At 39.0% G+C, this 19,601-nt stretch overlaps 1 protein-coding gene across 2 annotated transcripts in view; it reads right to left on the reverse strand.

Annotated features, from left to right (window-relative positions):
* LOC139934640 (5-oxoprolinase-like) overlaps nt 1-19,194 on the reverse strand; it is a 31,349-nt gene extending 12,155 nt beyond the window's left edge. Inside the window, exons 1-20 of one of the 2 annotated variants that reach the window (XM_071928947.1) lie at nt 19,011-19,194; nt 16,393-16,548; nt 15,718-15,909; nt 14,715-14,846; nt 13,221-13,327; nt 12,659-12,774; nt 12,166-12,298; nt 11,736-11,848; nt 10,899-10,987; nt 9,621-9,738; nt 8,791-8,933; nt 7,839-7,967; nt 7,154-7,266; nt 6,685-6,855; nt 4,700-4,837; nt 3,950-4,088; nt 3,103-3,279; nt 1,849-1,986; nt 1,167-1,277; nt 286-387 (exon numbers count right to left, since the gene is read on the reverse strand). In XM_071928947.1, coding sequence (XP_071785048.1) covers nt 286-387; nt 1,167-1,277; nt 1,849-1,986; nt 3,103-3,279; nt 3,950-4,088; nt 4,700-4,837; nt 6,685-6,855; nt 7,154-7,266; nt 7,839-7,967; nt 8,791-8,933; nt 9,621-9,738; nt 10,899-10,987; nt 11,736-11,848; nt 12,166-12,298; nt 12,659-12,774; nt 13,221-13,327; nt 14,715-14,846; nt 15,718-15,894 — 2,346 coding nt within the window. In that variant the 5' untranslated portion in view covers nt 15,895-15,909; nt 16,393-16,548; nt 19,011-19,194. Of the gene's footprint in view, nt 1-285; nt 388-1,166; nt 1,278-1,848; nt 1,987-3,102; nt 3,280-3,949; nt 4,089-4,699; nt 4,838-6,684; nt 6,856-7,153; nt 7,267-7,838; nt 7,968-8,790; nt 8,934-9,620; nt 9,739-10,898; nt 10,988-11,735; nt 11,849-12,165; nt 12,299-12,658; nt 12,775-13,220; nt 13,328-14,714; nt 14,847-15,717; nt 15,910-16,392; nt 16,549-18,927 lie in introns of both variants that reach the window. The other variant, XM_071928946.1, reaches the window with a different exon arrangement.
* Between the last annotated feature and the right edge of the window lie 407 nt (nt 19,195-19,601).

Genomic DNA, 19,601 nt, shown 5'->3' on the forward strand with positions numbered 1-19,601 from the left:
TTTTGAGAAATGAGTAAAACAAAGTCATGAAAATACGTTTGTAAATACTTAAAATAATTTTCGTCTCATGAGACGAAAATTATTTTCATGAAACTGTTTTACTCATTTTCCAAAAACTACAGCAACTCAGCACGTAATATTTTCAGGGAAGCTTTCTACTATCATTATCTTCACACTGTGTAAGTTTAGTGTCAATCTGTGGACATTGTGTTTTTTTTCCTACAAAAGTTACATACACCCTTTAAAAAGGGTATTCGATTGAGTGAGATTGGATTTATAACTTACTGGAGTAATGACAGTTAAATCCGGCAAATGGCTGCCTCCTGCACATGGATGATTCGTTAATATCATATCACCCTCCTTCAAATCATCACCAAGAACTTTCATCTGCAAGGAAATGAGAAAATCTCTGACATTCTAAACAAATGATAGCTTAGTTAGCTCTTTTAGGTAAATAAATAGCTAAAGGTCTGAAGTTTTGACAATGTCTTTTGTCAAGTTATAATACGGATAGAAAGTCAACACAATTAGCTATACAATATTTTTTTGAAATTCTCTTTATATTCTGTTCAAATTTAATTAATTGGTACAATTGATTAATGGTTGACTAAGAAACGAAGTGAACCTAAACCTCTATTTCTACCCAGATCAACCAAGTTCAAACTCAATATAAAATGAATGATTACAAAGCATTAATTTTGATCAAAACAATCTCTAGATTCATTTTCAAAACAAGTAGTATTTTTCTAAGTCACATGTTTTCAATGCAAAGTTGAGTATGTATCACAAAAATAGAACCGTGAGAACGCTGAGTGTGTCATTGTGCGTGCGGTTTCACTGTGAGACCATTTTTATGGACACGCGTACGCCATTTTTTACGCGTGTATGAAAAATATATTGCCATACAGTAAACAACACATTGACCAATGAAAATAGTAGAAACGGTCTATGTGCGACACCACCTTGCCATTTTGCCTCACACGCGTGTCACGTGATGCCCATTTTGCCATACACGTTTTGTCTCACGCGATGATCGTTTTGCCATACATGTGTATCGCGCACGTATCGATTAGCCGCGTCCACATACGACACAGAGGACAGCCAAGCTCAGCGTTCTCCGGGTTCTATTTCTATGATTTGTGCTAAGAGAAGGATTAAGATCCTACCTGGTATTGAACGGTTTCTTGCATTGCACCAAGATGGACAGGAATATGAGGAGCGTTGGCGACCAACCCACCATCAAATCCAAACATGGCACAAGAAAAATCAAGTCTCTCCTGCAGGAAAATAAAAATGTCCAATTCATAGGAAGATGTTATTATTTTTCATGAGAATATGCAGAGGAGGAATTGGCACTCTGAAAATAATGATTGTAAGTCTGAATTCAGTTGGGGCAAAAAAAAACTTTGCCAAAGAATCTAATATTAGAAAAGAAAATTTTGTTAAAATTTGTAATACAATGTAATATTATTACCAAAAAGCTTTTAAAGCCATTGTCACATTGTGTAACCCAACATAAACATGAATTGGGACTTGTGTGCAATGTGCTTTATAACAATGGTTTATTGTAATCATTTTTATTATGAAAAATCAAACCTGTGAGAGTTATTTTCAGTAATATTGGTCAATGGAAAAATAAAACAATAATACCGTTTTGACTGTTTTCAAACATCAGGTTTGGGACACACAAGCTCAAAACTAACTGTAAATTCATTTCTTAAGTTTATAACATTCCAGGCAAGTTTTCCGCTTAGTTGTATGCTATGTATTAACTTGTGAACAATCGTATTTATGTCTTACCATTGTTAAGCATACCATTTAATATCTATGTGTAGATCTAGCACTGACCTTAATATTTGTTGAGATGGCTGTTCTTTGTAGAATTCTCCCCATCTGTTCAGCTGTACTCATAAACCGATGTGAGAAGATGGAAAGTTGAATGGTGTCTAACTCCGTTCCGATACCTTTTCTCAAACCACTACCAATCTATATAATGAAAGGAGTTCATCAACAGGCTGGTAAAATATCAACTTATAAAGGAATTTTTCCACCTTGCAATGTAGATCACCAAACCACCAGCCAGTGGCCGTAGCAGGAAACAGCGCCATCAACCGACTGGTGGTGCCTCATTCTGAGGATGACAAGTGATACTAGTCGTAACGTTAACAAAAATTATGTGAGTAGTGGCTGTGTTTTGTAGAAAATTTGTTCTATAAGTTAATACCAATCTACATGTACCCAGGAAACAAACCATCACCTTTTTTTAAAAGAACCCTTTTAAGATTGTTTGTAAGAAGAAGAATCCTCAGTTTCTTTCCAAGAGAAAAACGATCTTGATGATTTGCACTGTTCTTTAGTCAGTATGTGGCACTTGTGCCCTTGAGCAAGATACTTTCATCTGGGAAGTATGGAAATGAGGTGCAATATAATTGCCATCTCGTGTACTAAGATTGCTAGTAGCGGCAGAACTGAGACCACTTATCCTGGAAGAATAGGGGTTAACCCCGGTGTTTCTGGTTCACCTAGCAAGCACCTCTGTTTACAGTTTCCTCAGGCTTGCGAGCTACAGTAACTAAATTCATTTATGAGGCAACCTTGGTTTCATTACCGGAATATATAAGATGAGGCCGTATCCGAATTGGCATCTACAGCTACGGCTACGGCTGTTGCTAAAGGGTGTTGCTAAGGATGTCCTATAACTCAACGCATGATGACATGGAAATCTAGCTGTAGCCCTAGCTGTAGTTGTTATTTCAGAAATGGCTTTTAATAATTCCACCCAACCTTAGAACTCACAAGTTCTTTCTCTTTTTAAATCTGGCCCCTTTACTTGGCCAATACTCACGAGCCAGTGATAAATAATTTGGACAATACAGTTCTCCTCGTGCAATAATTGGTTGCCATTTTTGAATTGTAGTTTTTCCATCTTCTTTGTGATTTTTTTTATTACTTTTTATAGTATTTCTTTATTTTTCTTTGCCTGTCATGCCCAGTTGTGCTTGTCCCTTGTCTTTTGGTTTTGATGTGTGAACAAGGGTCCCCATTTAATGGGCCTGTGTGCTTGTTCAATGAAGGTAATAAAATTGAAATAATACTGATTACCTTGATGTGTATATCTCCTCGTTGTGTTATCCTTGCCTGACAGTGTGGCTCAATCACAACAGTACTGTTCTTCTCTATCAAGATGGCTGGTCCTTGAATGGTATGATTGCTTGACAGATCATCTAGCAGATAGAGTTTGGTATCCCAGTACTTTGAGTCAAAAAAGCATCTCGTCACCTGGTGATTAGTCATCCAAATCAGAACAAAATAAACTCTAACTGATCGGGTTCGGGTACTTTTTGTACGACACAAAACACAACCGTCCACAGATTTACTCTAAACTTAAACAGTTTAAAAATATTGATAGCAGAAAGCGTCCCTTGGAATAATACTTGCTGAGATGCTGTGGTTTTGGAGAAATGAGTAAAACAATTTCACAGAAATAATTTTTGTCTCATCATTTGAGACGAAATTATTTCCGCATGTATAATGGATTTATGCTTCTCTCCTGAAATTATTGCTCTGTGATTTTCACTATTTTTCTCAAAAGCTTGACAACTAATTAAAGCTGAAACTACTACAGGTATATTATATAACATATTCATTCACAGTGAGTAGGGATTCATGTCATTACCAAAAAACTTGATCCACCAAAGGTAGATGATTTGCTTTTCATTTGGTATGGATATAAATATGAGTTTGAAAAAGAAAAATCTTCAAAGTTTACCAGTTACAGTTTCTCCAGATGCCTCCATACTAGCATTATTTTTGCTTCTACATGTACAATGTGTCGATCATTCCATTTATTTTCTCTTTTACATGTTCATGTACTTTCTGTTTGATCAACATTTTGGTATTTAAGTAATTGTGAGCTTGAAATGAATCAAGAAAAATCTTCAAAGTTTACCAGTTGACTCTTTGGTTCTTTGGCGCTCGTTTTGAGTAGTCTATCTTCAATGATATCCGTCTTTCCTACTCCACGTACTCTGATGTCATCAACGATGATTGAACGTCCTGGAATAGTGAAACCAAACTCTCGCTTGTACCTACATGTATAGGAAGATAGTTAGGTGCTCTCAATTTGAAGGTCTGTGATTTTTAGTTGCTCTATTTAGCTGTACATTGGTGATCAGGTTTGCTCTGTGGTTTCTTTCCCTGTCTTTGAACCTCTGTGGACCCTGGTTCGAATCCCATCTCAGACCAGAGCCTTGCATGTGGATTGGGTTGACAGTCCCTGGTTTCATGGGTTTTCTTCATTGGGGTTTTCCTCCCAAGTCACATGGGCATCAGGTTGGTTCAGTGCTTTGTTTCCCTTCTTTAACATCTGTGGACCCTGGTTCGAATCCCATCTCAGACCAGAGCCTTGCATGTGGATTGGGTTTTCAGTCCCTACCCAGTTGCGTGGTTTTCCCCTTTTGGGGTTTTCGTCACATACATTGTATACAAAACTTAATGATTCTTCTAGCTTCCTATTCAACCTGTTATTGGCGCTATTTGTGCTTTTTGGATGTTTAATAAAACAAATGTATAGTTATTCAGATGAAATAAAAAATTATTATAATAATTGGTTCTTGAGTTCAAACAACATGGCCAACCTTGAAGGCCCCCTTCATCAGTTATTTAACTGAAATATGTCACACTTTTTCTGTAGGCCTACCTGGCATTGAATGCTCCCTCAAAATCACCATGGCAACAGCTTGTTTTAGTTGCTGGAAAGTCAGCTGCTGAACACATGAGGGCGCAATCCGTTCTGTCATACCGAAGATGTAAGTAGGACTCTGTGTCAATTTGTGACCTGTACAGAAAAAAAGATTGGATTAATAAGAATACCTTGGAAAACCATCCAATACAAACTGTGCAGTTTATTTTGAAGCGAGTTGCTATCGTTAAAAATTAATAGACTGATTGCATGACCACGTGACTAATAACGGGTACTACATCACCGCAGCTGATGGAAAATACATGCAAAGACTATGCTGTAACCCATCCATAATCTGACAGTCAACTTTATTCTTTATGAGAAGATAATAACACAGTTGCTAAGCCTTTTGAGTGTCACTGCATGACAGAATCAGGCGTTATATAAGAAGCCACTATTATAAGAAGCCACTATTATAAGAAGCCACTATTATTATTCTTAATAGTATGAATAGTGATTAAGTTACATGAGGGTTTGAAATGCTGAGACTTTGTATTTCGCTTAAAGTATTCACACAAAACCTGCAGGCACTGAGGTACAAGTTTTTTGCACCAACGGGGCGATATAAAGAATCTTATTAGATATTAGTTTTGTATTGAGGATAAAGAATATTGATTTGTTTACAGAACTCAAGGAAAGTACTGCGTATACCATGTATACAGTGCTTAAAACACATCAGTGTAAGAGTAAAAACAAATTATATAAGTAATCTTGCCAGCCGTCGATTGCACAAAACTCTTCCTAACTTAAGACTAATCTTAGGACTTAGGACGAGTCCCAACCCTGCACTGTGGCATGCAGACCTTAAATTTAATCCTAAGTTAGGAAGAGTTACTCGTCCTAACTCGAGATAAGACGAGTCCTAATTCTTTGTGAAATCGTCCACAGGGGTCTTAGGTCCAAGTCCAAATGAGTAGGCCTGGGCGAATTATTCGAATATCCGGTTAATGGCGAATAGGTTTTCCTATCCGTAACCGCGAATGTCTTTTTTTTCTTAACCGGATATCCGCATAGGGCGCGAATACCTATTTACAAACCGGATAATTCTGTAATTACAACCTAGTAACCGGATATTCTTTAATATCCGAATATCCGCGGACGTCGGGCGACAACTGATATGAAAATTTTGTCTGAATCCTTATGAAACTTCTATTGAGACAGCATAAAACAGCATATATTAAGTATTTAACTATGCTCACCTCCGTGAAGAGTTAGAACAATGACATTTCTGACGTAATTTGTTCAAAGATTACAAAAGTTTTCCTTCACGCAGAGTCAATCACGATCAAAAGAAAAAGCAAATCGCCATCTTTAAATTAGATCCGGTCATTTTTATGAATGAACCGAGTGACACTGTCTAAAACTAATATCAATCCGCCTATAAGATCTCATTCACAAACGAATAGCGCCCTCTAGCGGCAAAAACAAATATTTTGTAATTTTTTTTTAATTTTTTTTTAAATAGCGCCCTCTAGCGGCGAAAAAACTATTCGAATATCCGGTTAATTTTCGGATAGTTGGCCAGCGGTGTCCGAATAACAAAATTTCACTATTCGCCCAGCACTACAAATGAGGACCATTTGATTTTTCTCATACCAAACCCAATATTGTGCTTCCTTACCTTGTAAATATATATTTGGTTTGCGGTAACACCATGCGTGTATCTACTTGCCAGGTACAGTTTATTCTTAGAGAACTGTTTTAGAGAACTGTCTTTCTTTATTCTACAGAAAGACAGTTCTCTAAGAACAAACTCTACCTGACAAGTAGATACACACATGGAGCCGATTTCACAAAGATCTAAGATTGATCGTAACTGCAAATCAATCGTAGTTGCTAAGTAAAGTGTGATGTCACAATACAAATCACTATGGTGTTGCCGCAAACCAAATATATATTGATACCTCACCATGCAATGCCTCAAATCCTATATACATGCGTACCTTGTAAATCCTTGTTTTTCTAGTTGTTGAACACACTGCTTGGTTAGTTCCTCAATCCGGCAACCAATGAGAGGAAATGAACTGGATTCATACTGCAAGGCGCACGGTTCTTGAGCTTCATGTACAACATCAGCCAGCGCCATTCCATAGGCTGATAAAATGCCAGAAAATCTAACAGAGGAATAAATGCAGGGGTGAGAGTCACTGTTGACAAAAATGAAGTCTGAAATCAAATGAAAGTGTGACATTTCTAACAAAGTTAGGCTGCATCTGAATAAAACGAGTTAAGCTACGACTATGTGGCAGTTTCAGATGTGAACATGCAAAATTATGTGCTTATTCAAATTTGTTCAACAGTTGAAGAAACTTTAAAGTAAACCGGTGTTAAAATGCAAGTTCCAAAAAAATGAAATTGTCAATAGAAACAACTTTGATTTGGATTGACCTATGACCTCTTACAGGAACTAACCTATGAATGAAGACAGTTGACATTCCCAATGACCTTGCTATAGCGCAAGCATGCTGACCTCCTGCACCACCAAAACAAGCTAACACATGACATGACGTGTCATGACCTTTAGCCTGGAGAAAAAGACATTCAAACTGTCAGAAAATTCATCCAAGACAATTATACTTGAAACTTGTGTTTTGCATTTAACATAATAGACTGTGCATGTCTCGCGCATATTCAAATGTTTTTGTGACTACTTTGGTTTAACGCATGAAAGAAACAAACTCATTCACCTTGTACTCATACATGTACAGTGTATGTTTGAATATGCACAATACTTGCACTGTCTTAACGCCTCTCTTAATACTTATGCATGACGTCATAATTCTTACCCAAAATGAGGCTATGGGCGCACTTCCCCCATCACTTGCCGTGGCTGCGCCCATCGCCTCGTTTTGAGTAAGCATTGTGACGTACCTCATGCATAAATATTAAGAGAGGCGTATAGGGACAAAAAGACATAATCAGGGAGATTTTCAATTTGTACATTGGAACATTGAAATAATGGGAACTTTCTGCAGAATCAGGGAGAATTATTGGCGACTCTGATACCAAAACAAAATTTAAGAACAGATAATCCACAATGTCATAGAAAGTTCATAACGGTGAAAATTCTGCTTTTGTTAGACCGTTCCTTAGTTACCTGAGTGAGAGCTCTGATTGGTCGACACATTGTCTCATTAGCAACGTTAATGAAACCCATAGCGATCTCTTCCATGCTCATTGGTTCTTTCTTGGTTCCCTCCGGCTGACTCGCCAAAAACTCATTCACCTCAAAATAAAAACAAGAAATGCAAACTCTAAAAGATTCTCTTAGGGAAAAACTTGGTTCTTTTTGGTTTTTACCCATACACCGATGTGTGTTAGCACTGTATACTCAGTACTTTCCCCGAGTCCTGTGAAAAAATATCACAAGCATGTTACTCGGGTGGGATTCGAAACCGACGACCCATGCAATTCTAGAGCAGTGTCTTACTAACTAGTCTACCGAGGTTGCCGGTAGCTAGAGGCAGTTCGAATCCTATGTTTGGCAGCGGGTACCGCAACGATATAATTTTTCACAGGACTCGGGAAAGTACTGAGTATACAGTGCTAACACACATCGGTGTATGGGTAAAAACCAAAAATTAATATTGTTTATCCCCGATACAAATTTAACATCTATTATAACTTGGTTCTTAAATACCACCAAGGCACCCACAAGAATACAAAACAAAGACATACGGTGTAATACCAAAACTCTCAAATACATACAGGGAAAATGACAGTGAAAATGCAATACAATGAGTGAGTAAAGCCTGGAGAATTAAATACGTTTTGAGTTGAGATTGAAAAGTACTTCAAGAACTAGATAATGTCTTGTCACTGATAGCTACATGCGCTCATTTTGGCAAAACTGGCACCTAATGAAATTAATGGCCCAGTGATTGGGGTAATAATGTCCTAGAGGTTTAATGATGGATTTGAGCGCTATGTAAGAATTCAATTCAATGTTTAATGTCCATAAAATATATATTTACTTTGTGGAACATGGTCATAACAGTAAGTCACTATTAATATTATTTTTGTTTAAATATTTATGGATGTGTCTCTACCTCTTTGGTGAGAGTAATGAAAGCTTTGACCGATGCATCAATGTCCAGAGGTTGGTCTTCACTCTTGCCAAATATACTGGGGAAGAACTCTGGCCTTAAACGTCCAAGCACCAAGTTAGCGTCTGTCACGCAGAGTGGTCCACCTTCAGAAATCACAGATTGTCATTAGGGATGATACTTCTACAATGCCTTAATGGATGGAACCACGAACATTGCATGCACAAAACGAGTGCTTTAACTATTGTTATAATTAGTATTATGTATTTCTGGTTATGAAATAGAAGATGCCTCATATACGTCTGAGGAAACCTGCAAACAGGGGTGAAACACTGAACCACTTTACTTGTTTGGTTTGAGATTTTTCTAAAACACTACCACAATGGCTGGCCACCGGTTTGGAGTAAAATGTCTACTTTTAATTTTGAGTCCTTCACTTAGCTTAAAAGAACATTACAGAATTGGTAAGAACAAAAAATCGCAAAGATCACAGATTTACATAAAATTTACACGGTCTAATGATGATGATAGAAAACGTCCTTTGAAACAAATAATCTAATTTTGAGTTTGGAGTTTATCGCTCAGTGAGCGTTTCATTCATTTTTGTTTTGGCATCGGTGCAATGCAAAATTTGCAATCGTTTTTTCATTATTCTCTCGTAACCCCAGATGGCCGATCGATTTCGAACTTCTACAGGTTTGTCAGTTTATGTATATGGGGATTACATAAAGTGCTTACACTGCCAGCCTTTTTTTTGTGCTAGCAAAACCAATTCTGTAATGTTCCTTTAATTGTCATCTAAAAAGTTGTACGAGAAAAGAGTAACCTTTTACCTTTACGATAGCAAGTAGGTCCCGGGTGTGCACCGGCTGATTCAGGTCCAACCACGAAGAGACCTGATCGGAAAAATAAACGCGATCCACCACCTGCTGCTACCGTGTTGATATCCAACTGAAAGACAGGTACAAGTCTAGTTTATTTATCATTCCTGGTATTAAAGGCAGTGGACACTATTGGTAAATGTCAAAAACAAGCCTTCACAGTTGGTGTATCTCAACAAATGCATAAAATAACAAACCTGTGAAAATTTGAGCTCAATCGGTCATCGAAGTTGCGAGATAATAATGAAAGAAAAAACACCCTTGTTACACGAAGTTGTGTGCGTTTAGATGGTTGATTTAGAGACCTCAAGTTCTAAACCTGAGGTCTCGAAATCAAATTCATGGAAAATTACTTCTTTCTCGAAAACTTTGGCACTTCAGAGGGAGCCCGTTCTCACAATGTTTTATACCACCAACCTCTCCCCATTACTCGTCACCAAGAAAGGTTTTATGCTGAAAATTATTTTGAGTAATTACCAATAGTGGCCACTGCCTTTAACTTCATGCTAATAGACTGTGCAAGTCTTGTCTGAAAGACAGGTACAAGTCTAGTTTATTTATCATTCCTGGTAAAGCTTCATGCTAATAGACTGTGCGAGTCTAGTCTAAAAGACAGGTACAAGTCTACTTTTTTATCATTCCTGGTAAAGCTTCATGCTAATAGACTGTGCAAGTCTAGTCTAAAAGACAGGTACAAGTCTACTTTTTTATCATTCCTGGTAGAGCTTCACGCTAATAGACTGTGCAAGTCTAGTTTAAAAGACAGGTACAAGTCTAGTTTATTTATCATTCCTGGTAGGGCTTCATGCTAATAGACTGTGCAAGTCTAGTCCGAAAGACAGGTACAAGTCTACTTTGTTTATCATTCCAGGTAGAGCTTCACGCCAATAGACTGTGCAAGTCTAGTGCACATTCAAACATTGCAACCATTAAAGTGTGCGAGTTTGTTTCCTTCACGCAATAATGTATTGAACGTGAGATCACAATGGTCACAAAATTGTTTGAAAATGCAGAACACTTGAACAGTCTATACCTGCCAACTTTTAATTACAAATGATTATAAATTTATAAAATAAGTTTGTTCACCTACATGTACACACATGGCTGAAGTCTGACAAATGGAGCATTCAAGTATGAGATGCAAACGTTTCAATGGTAAACTTGTTCCTATTTTGCAAAAAACATGAACTGACTTCAATCTTGCAATAGGATTAAGCTTATTTTACTTACTTGAGGTGCTTGTATGGTTACCCCGGCAGTAGTTGTCTCAAAAACATGTTCATATTCACCAGCATAGCGACTCACATCAGTGGAAGTTCCTGGAATGCAAAATTTAATAAAAAAGTAATGAGCCACTGAACAAAGATATTGACTTATAGGGAGACTGCCAACACCAGGTTCAAGTCTTTTTTTGTTAAAACCCAAAACTGTCAAAAAAGTAAAAATATTGGCACAAAATTCAGTAAAAAGAAATTAGTGATTTGGGGTAAAATTACATACAAAGCCTACAATTTGGTTCAAAACCTTTTCTCAGCGTTAATTTAGCATAAAGATATTGAGTTAATTATATCCCAAAAAACCCTCTTAGGCCTCGCAATAACCCACATCAGCCGTATCATATGCCGTGGTGCCCTGTGCTTTTGCTGTGGTGCCCTCTGCAAGTTCCAATACAAAGTAACATTTCCCACCTAGAAGTGCACCTTAACAGAGGACAATTGTTGTGCCTCTTCAAGAGTGAAGTTCAAGTTTCATTTTGTATTTTGCTTAAGGCATCATCACCCCAACCCCCACCACTGCTCTACCGGCCAGGCTTCGGACTGATGATACCCAAGCCTACATCCGTATCGACTGTAAAAGGGGTAACCCTGTTTCAGCCCTAGGAGGAGGTGGCATAGGCCTCTGGACAAAAATAATTGTAGCCCACACCTTGAAGTGGCCGTCAGGCCTTGTGTGTCTGGCAACTTACATAAAAAAAACTTAAAAAAAACATCACCTCTAAAAAGGTTTGGGTGCCATCCTCTACCCAGCATGATGGATCACTAAATAAGATGAGGAAATCTAGCTTACCTCCCATATCAAATCCTATAACAGGTAGATCTGTTTCTCTTTTGTACGTAGTGACTGCGTACCCAACAACTCCTCCAGCTGGCCCCGATAGAATGGCACGAGAACCATTAAATCTGAAAATGAAAAAGTTAATAATAATGGCTTCTTATTATAGCATGCTCATAATGCTTAAACATTCAGTATTTTCCTTCAAGATATGTGGGACTATGTTTGAATGATGAGACCAATTCCTTTAACATAGCACCATGTAATGGTCTACAAGACGCTGTGGCGTAATATGTAGCCAATCCAATAAGTGCAGTGGTTTTGTAGTGTGCGTTACACAACACACAGTAACAACAGCTTTATAGGTCCCATCTTCTGAAGGATTTTGACATACATGCAGTGTCTCATACAATAAGGTTTGAATCAAACTCAAAGAACAACTCACTTGTCCATAGGGGTAAGTCCACCATCGGACTGCATGAATAAAACCCTCTTCCCTTCAAGACTGTTCTGGAACCCTCCTGCAAAGCTTGCCAGGTAGGTCTTAATACAAGGTGTGAGGTAGGCATCAGCAGAAGCTAAAGTCAAAGTAAATAAGAAAACAATTTCATCCAAGAAATTGGCACATGTTATCATCACCTTCAACTCTGTGCGATTTGGGAACCTTCTGTTTTCCCCAAATCTGTCAGTTACTATGTTTTAAAATAAGAAGGTTAGGGAGGGGGTGAAGGGAGGGAGCCCTCCTTACCTGTATATCCCCTAGGGAACATTATAACCATCGGCATGACACTACTGGATAATGAGGTAGGTAGAGGAGGGGTTTAGGGGAGGGGTTTATGGGGAGAGGTTAGGGGTAAGGGTTAGGAGGAGAGGTTGGGGTAAGGTTTAGGGGTAGGGGTTAGGGGGAGAGGTTGGGGGAACGGGTGAGCCCTCCTTACCTGTATAGCCTCTAGGGACCATTCTAACCATCGGCATGACACTACTTGATAGTGACACATGATGGAACCCCATCCGCTTAGCTAGTTCTCCAATCTGCTTCTCATGCCTGTCAAACCTGTAAGCAAATAACACCAACCGTTACTAATGGTGTGAAGGAAGCAGTCCGCCATTTGGTTTCATCTAGTTACATTTATTGAAGAGGGCCAGACGGAAGGCAGCTCAAATAACTGACCTCATTGTTACAAGCTCAATGGAGGAAGCACCCATCTGGAAAAGCTGAGTAAGTGCAAAGCTGTTTTTTGGTGTTTTTCCATGAGAGATTATCTCACACCACTTCAAGGTGAGGGCTACGTTTAACTGATTTGGGCTACTGACCCAAATCAACTGTCACCAGGGGCAGATTGCCACCTACTCCTGGGGTTGAAACAGGGTTACCCCCTTCACATACCTTAAGGATAAAAAAACAAGACCGCATGACTTCTTTGTTCAGGTTTTTTCTAACCAAAATTGGTCCAGTGTAAAATTCAAGCCCTGATTGATACACATTTTTAAGCAACTTACGTGTAAGCATGTTTGAGAACAACTGCAAGACTCTGTATACCCTTATCAAGTACCGTCTGAAGATCAACTTGAAGTTTCTTCATATCAATACCCTCCCGTACCTCAAGCTATAAAATAACAACAGTACTACATGTATAAGAATTTTATTAGACGATGACTCAGCAAGATAGTCGAAATATTAGATAAGTTACAATAGATAAGTTGCAATAGATGCCATCTTTATGGGTAAATTGAATTTTGGCTTGCAGGCGCGTCAAGCGCTCAGTTAATTAACGCAACCACGCTGTTTACTAACCAATCAGGCAACAAGTTTTGAGAAATGTGCACGTGCTACTTGCCCTTCCCAGCAAAACGCACGGCTGTGTGTTCCAAATTGCCTGTAAAGATGGCTGATTTATGTCATGTGGGAACTAACTATCTAACTAACTAAGTAGAATTCTCGGCTGATTTTCTACCTTCTGCCAAAGCAGTAGTTTAAAAGCAGGATAGTTCTTTTCAGAACTTAGAAGTCTATAGAATTCCTAAAATCTACTCCGCAGTAGTATAATAAAAAGTAAGACAGTTTTCTATTAGAACAAAGCTACCTGGCAAGGTAGATACACACATTTATGGTGTTAATACATATATTGATATCTCACCCTGTAATGCTTCAAGTCCAAAACATTTATTAGGCACTTTCAAACATATCTTTCAAACAAGCGTCCCTGAAAACATCTCAACTCCTTTGGAGTATGCAAAAACTAGCACATAGATTATAGACCCATTGCATGTGACATCACACTCCCAAAACGGAGGCAGATCATTAGCTGTTCTCTGTGCATAAAAACGTGTGCGTGACCTCATCGTACCTGTAGCGTTTCGCGTTATGCAACGGGGAGCTACGGATTTCTTTCACACTACAGAATGTGCCTCCGAACAATGCGCATAATGTTGGATTTCAACTCTCTTTTGTGTATGTTAGATAAGATTTTGACACCCAAAATGAAAACCCAAAATGACATCCAGAGTACGCTGCACGTATTGCAAGGGGTCTATACTAAGCGTTCACAATCTCTACCATCGCAACTACCCAGCTCTCAAATTTCTCAAATGGTTAGTCGACTTCCTGGAAAAAATTAGCAAAGTAGGTGAGAGTTAAATGAGTACAAACCGGACTGCCTCGAGCTACCAGGCAAGCTCAAAGTAGGTGAGAGTTAAATGAGTACAAACCGGACTGCCTCGAGCTACCAGGCAAGCTCAAAGTAGGTGAGAGTTAAATGAGTACAAACCGGACTGCCTCGAGCTACCAGGCAAGCTCAAAGTAGGTGAGAGTTAAATGAGTACAAACCGGACTGCCTCCAGCTACCAGGCAAGCTCAAAGTAGGTGAGAGTTAAATGAGTACAAACCGGACTGCCTCGAGCTACCAGGCAAGCTCAAAGTAGGTGAGAGTTAAATGAGTACACAGCGCATACCACTCATCAGTGTATAGGTAAAACATAAAATGATATACAAACCTTTTCTCCTGTTGTACCCGTCACGACCTCCAAGTCTCGTTTCTTGGCAAGCTGACACTTATCTTGTTGTAAGACAACCCACTCTGATACCTCAACAACATCTTCATAAAGCATCTCAGGGGTGACAATCTCCTAATGGTCAACAAAAGGGTCACACAAATTTAAATTTGATTTAGTTGCTGTAGTCACCAGGCCCACTTGTGACCACAATCCAGCTTTCTCCAGAAGACAATCAGAGCATGCTGATTGAAATAATAATAATAATAATAATAATAAGACATTTGTAAAGCGCCTAATGCAAAAGCCTCTAAGCGCATAAAAAATGCCAAGTTGAACAGTTTTATGTTTTTTTTCTGAACCACCACAACTCAATTAAAGTTAGCACAAACCTTACTATACATTTTAAACTACCCAAAAGGGTTAGGAGCACCAGATTCAAGCTGTGGTGTTCCCGTATGAAGCGCCTCTCAGTTTGTGTTATTACGGATAACTTGTTTGTTTGTTTGTTTGTTTGTTTGTTTTATTTCCATTTGTACAACAAAAAATACAACAATAATAATTTCAAGTAAATAAATACTGTTATAAGTTTAAATTAAGTACAAATGGGGGTTGCAGCCAGAGGAGGTAAGACCCTCCTGTAGTGGAGCACCCGAACTGCTATAAAAAATAAAAAATAAAATGCTGCACTGGTTTCACAAATGACAAATGTAATATGAAAGTAAATTATAGTAACCCTAAAATAAAATAAAGCACATCTTTGAAGAACAATAGTGTAAAGCAAAATATAGGTATTACTCCTTCTGTGTGTCAGACATAACCACTCTAGTTTTTCGGCAATATCTGAAAAATGCTACCACCTTTTGAAATGATATTTTCAAGGCTCAGTTTTATTGTATACATGTATCTCTACTTCTACATGTATATAAGATTTTAAAAACAATTTAAAGGGTACAAAAACCCCAAAGTAGACTTTGCTTTTAAAACAAACCAAGAAATAACCAACCAGATCAAATATCTTGGGCCTGGCTTGATTGCCGATGTAGAGCAAGTCTTTGAATCCTTTGGTAATGACTAGAGCAATACGTTCTCCTTTGCGCTCTAATAAAGCATTCGTAGCTACTGTTGTACCCATTCGTATCCATTCAATCTGTGATGTATCCACTGGAACGTCAGAGGGCATCAACTGACCCGTTTCCTGTATGTAAACATAATATAAATATTTCCATGGTTTATCAAAGTGTGTCAAGGTCTAATTTCATACTTGAGGCATTTCAGTATAACCTCGTCTGATTCCATTGTTACAATGCAACCAGAACCCGATTTCCAACATGCTTGTTCTAAAAATAGAAAAACATTGTGATTATTTAATACCGCCTTACCCCTTTAATAGTCCCTGGAAACCATTGCGAGATGGACCAGTTAATGGTAAATAAAGAGACTCATTATCAAAGAAAGGTTCAGCATTAATGGTGTTGGATAACATTTTCACTGATTAAACACCCAATGTTTCATTTTGTGAAAACCTTTGAAAAATTGCAATGTGTAACTTAAAATTTTTTGAAAATGTGAGGCAATCAGAAACAGATTTCTTCCAGTGGTTGGTTGGGAATCCCGAGTGCTGGGCGGTTTTCCCAGAACCTCAGACCTCTTTCGGCAGAACCCTGTTTTGTGTATTTACCTCCTGAAGGATCCGACGAATTCCTTCCCTGGGGGCATCCGGGTAATTACTAGGATCTTCCGAGAGGAGCTTCAAGATCCTTGTCTTACCGCTGGGACAACGAGCGTAAACATCGGTGAATGTTCCACCTCGATCGATCGCAAATCGAAAACCAGCCTTCAAAGAAAAATCAGTAATAAAGCAAGATGATTTTATGCGTTTCTCAGTGTTTAGACTGATCATGACGGAAATAATAATATATAAAAACAGGCCTGAACAAAATTATGAAATAAATGAGCAGTATCTCATTGAATACTCAAAATCAAATGAAAAATGCTAAATTGATTGATTTTTTTTTTTTTTTTTTCATTTTAACAGAAATCTTTCTGATATTTTTAAATTATGCAAAAAATAGTAAATGGCCTGACGTTTCGACCCTAGCAAGGTCTTTCTCGAAGGCTAAATGACAACATAACAAACATGAACAGGAAGTGAAACATAAGCAGTGAAGTAGAGAAATACATGAAAGCATACAGAAAAAGGAAGGGGGTAAACAATGAATAGGGGACAAAAAGGGGGGGGGGGTTGAAGGGAAGGGACTGGCTTGACCACAAGCAAGAAGATGGAAACACAAAGGACAATATCAAGGGTGGGGAGGTGGGGTAAACAAGTAATTAATTAGTGAATGAGGCTCAGGCTAAAAGGTAGTTGGGGTTACGTTATCGCAACTAGCTAAAAGGCCGGGTGGGAAAAAGGAGACGGCAAAACAAAAGGTCTCGATTCCTTCTTGGATGTTCAGACCATGGGGTTGAATGGTCTGGAGGCGTCTAATCCAGAGTTTCTCCCTACTCAAACGAACAGTCTCTCTGTGGTTGCCTAGTGCCTCTATTTTTAAATTATTTTACAAAAGTAATTATCACCCGACTATGGTGACAAGATATAAATAAAACAGGCTCAGCAACTTATTATTTTTTTTTTTTCATTATTTTGTATCCAAACTATTGTGATTCAAATCAAATAGGCCGTACTGACACTGTATGTATACAGAAAATGGACCACTACATATTGTCCACATTCTAAAACAGATTGTGCAAAGTCATCGTGATGCTGCAAAAAATGTTGTTCTCCTCCATCATGATCATGATCATGATCATGTTATCAATTATGACTAAGCATGGAGCTTGTAACAAAGACCGTTGATGATGGCAACCCTGTTGATGCAGTGTACCTCGATTTCAGTAAAGCCTTCGATCGAGTTCCACACCAGAGGTTACTGGCGAAACTTAGATCACATGGGATAGGTGACCCAACTGCTTGGATTGAGGCATGGCTGTCCGACAGACAACAGAGGGTGGTGGTGAACGGGGCCCAATCGGAGTGGTCAGGAGTTAAAAGCGGTGTCCCCCAAGGTTCTGTTCTTGGCCCGTTGTTGTTCATCATCTACATCAACGACATTGACGAGGATATCTTGAGTTCGGTCCTGAAGTTTGCTGACGACACCAAAGTTTTCAGAAAAGTGAAAACCCCAGCAGATGCTCGCGCTCTTCAAGACGACCTCGATTGCCTTTACCAGTGGTCTGATGACTGGCAAATGTTATTTAATATCGACAAATGCAAGTGCCTCCACTTCGGACATAGTAACATCAAGTACAACTACTCCATTGGTGACAGTATAATTCAGACAGTAAGTGAAGAAAGAGATCTTGGGGTAACCATCCACCAGTCACTTAATGCAAGTACCCACTGTGCGAAGGCAGTCAAAAGCGCATACAGAGCCCTGGGGCTAATCAACAGAACCATTACGAACAAAGACAAAACAACAATCATCAGACTGTACAAAGAACTGGTTAGACCTCACCTAGATTACTGTGTACAGGCGTGGAGGCCTCATCTTCAAAGGGACATTGACCTAATAGAAAGAGTTCAAAAGAGAGCATTGCGAATGATTGGAGGTCTATCTCACCTAGACTACGTTGACAGACTCAGGGAAGTGAAATTGACCACCCTGGAGTGCAGGAGGCTGCGAGGAGATCTTATCGAGACCTTCAAGATACTCAGGAGCCTTGAGGGCCTGAACCCTGATCACTTCTTTGATTTGTCAACCGGGCAGCACAGGGGTCACCAACTTAAACTGTACAAATCAAGATCCAACCTTAACCTCAGGAAGTTCTGGTTTAGCCAGAGAGTGGTCAACTACTGGAACATTCTCCCTCGAAGGGCAGTTGAAGCTTCAAGTGTGAACATTTTCAAGGGACATGTGGATAAATTCCTAAAGAACGTCGGGGGGCTCTACATAAGCTTTTCTAAGCTGTCTGCCCCAGTAACCAGAACCACCGTCTCCTCCCCAGTTGTGTGATGGCGTCGGTGGATTCAAGAAGTAAGTCAAGTAAGTCAAGTCATAAATACATCCATCCATGGACTAAGCATGGACTGGAGGTAGAACCATGGACTATAGTAAGAACAGTACGCAATGCACAAAAAAGAAACATGGCAGGTGCAAAAATAAAAGCATAATAATAAAGGAATGAAAATACAAAAGCGGTAGGCAAGTCTTACTTGTTGAACTTGCATGATGATGATGAGCAAGCCTGTGTCCTTGACCAGACACTAGCATTAGCAACTACAGAAACTAACACTACCTATCTACAGAGGCCACACTGTCACTGAGATGAGAAGAGTAGTGTCAGTCAGTGAGAAACACACTGCCTGGTTGTCGAGAGCGATTAACAAAACAGAAGCTGATTTTATTCAGTTAAATATATACGTCGATCCAGAAGAAGATGAAGGAAAGATGTCACCATCAGATATAAACCGAACTTAGCTAGCTCAGAGCTGTCCTCTATGGGGCGCCGTTTATGACTTTATTACGACTGTAACGGGATTACATACCAAATACACCATGACTGGACATCGACTACACATACATGGTACAATGACCTGTTGACCTCTGACATGAACTACGTGACCGTAAACACAGAGCTTGGACATGTGACAGAGCTTGGACATGTGACAGACCTTGACTGAGGGCTGCTGGGATACTTGCCAAGATGGCAACCTGATATGCTTATGTTGAAGGTGTGAAGTAACCCGAAATAAATCATCTTTAGTTCTGTATCTTCTGTCTCCGTCTTCCTGATAATTCCAGCTTTCACCATCAAACAAAGGTAACACTAGGTAAGCGTTACAATGGCGTAGTCGGCAGGGTGGCTGTTTAAACTGGATGATTTTGG

Source organism: Asterias amurensis, chromosome 3 (genome assembly GCF_032118995.1).
Source record: "Asterias amurensis chromosome 3, ASM3211899v1".
Lineage (NCBI taxonomy): Eukaryota > Metazoa > Echinodermata > Asteroidea > Forcipulatida > Asteriidae > Asterias > Asterias amurensis.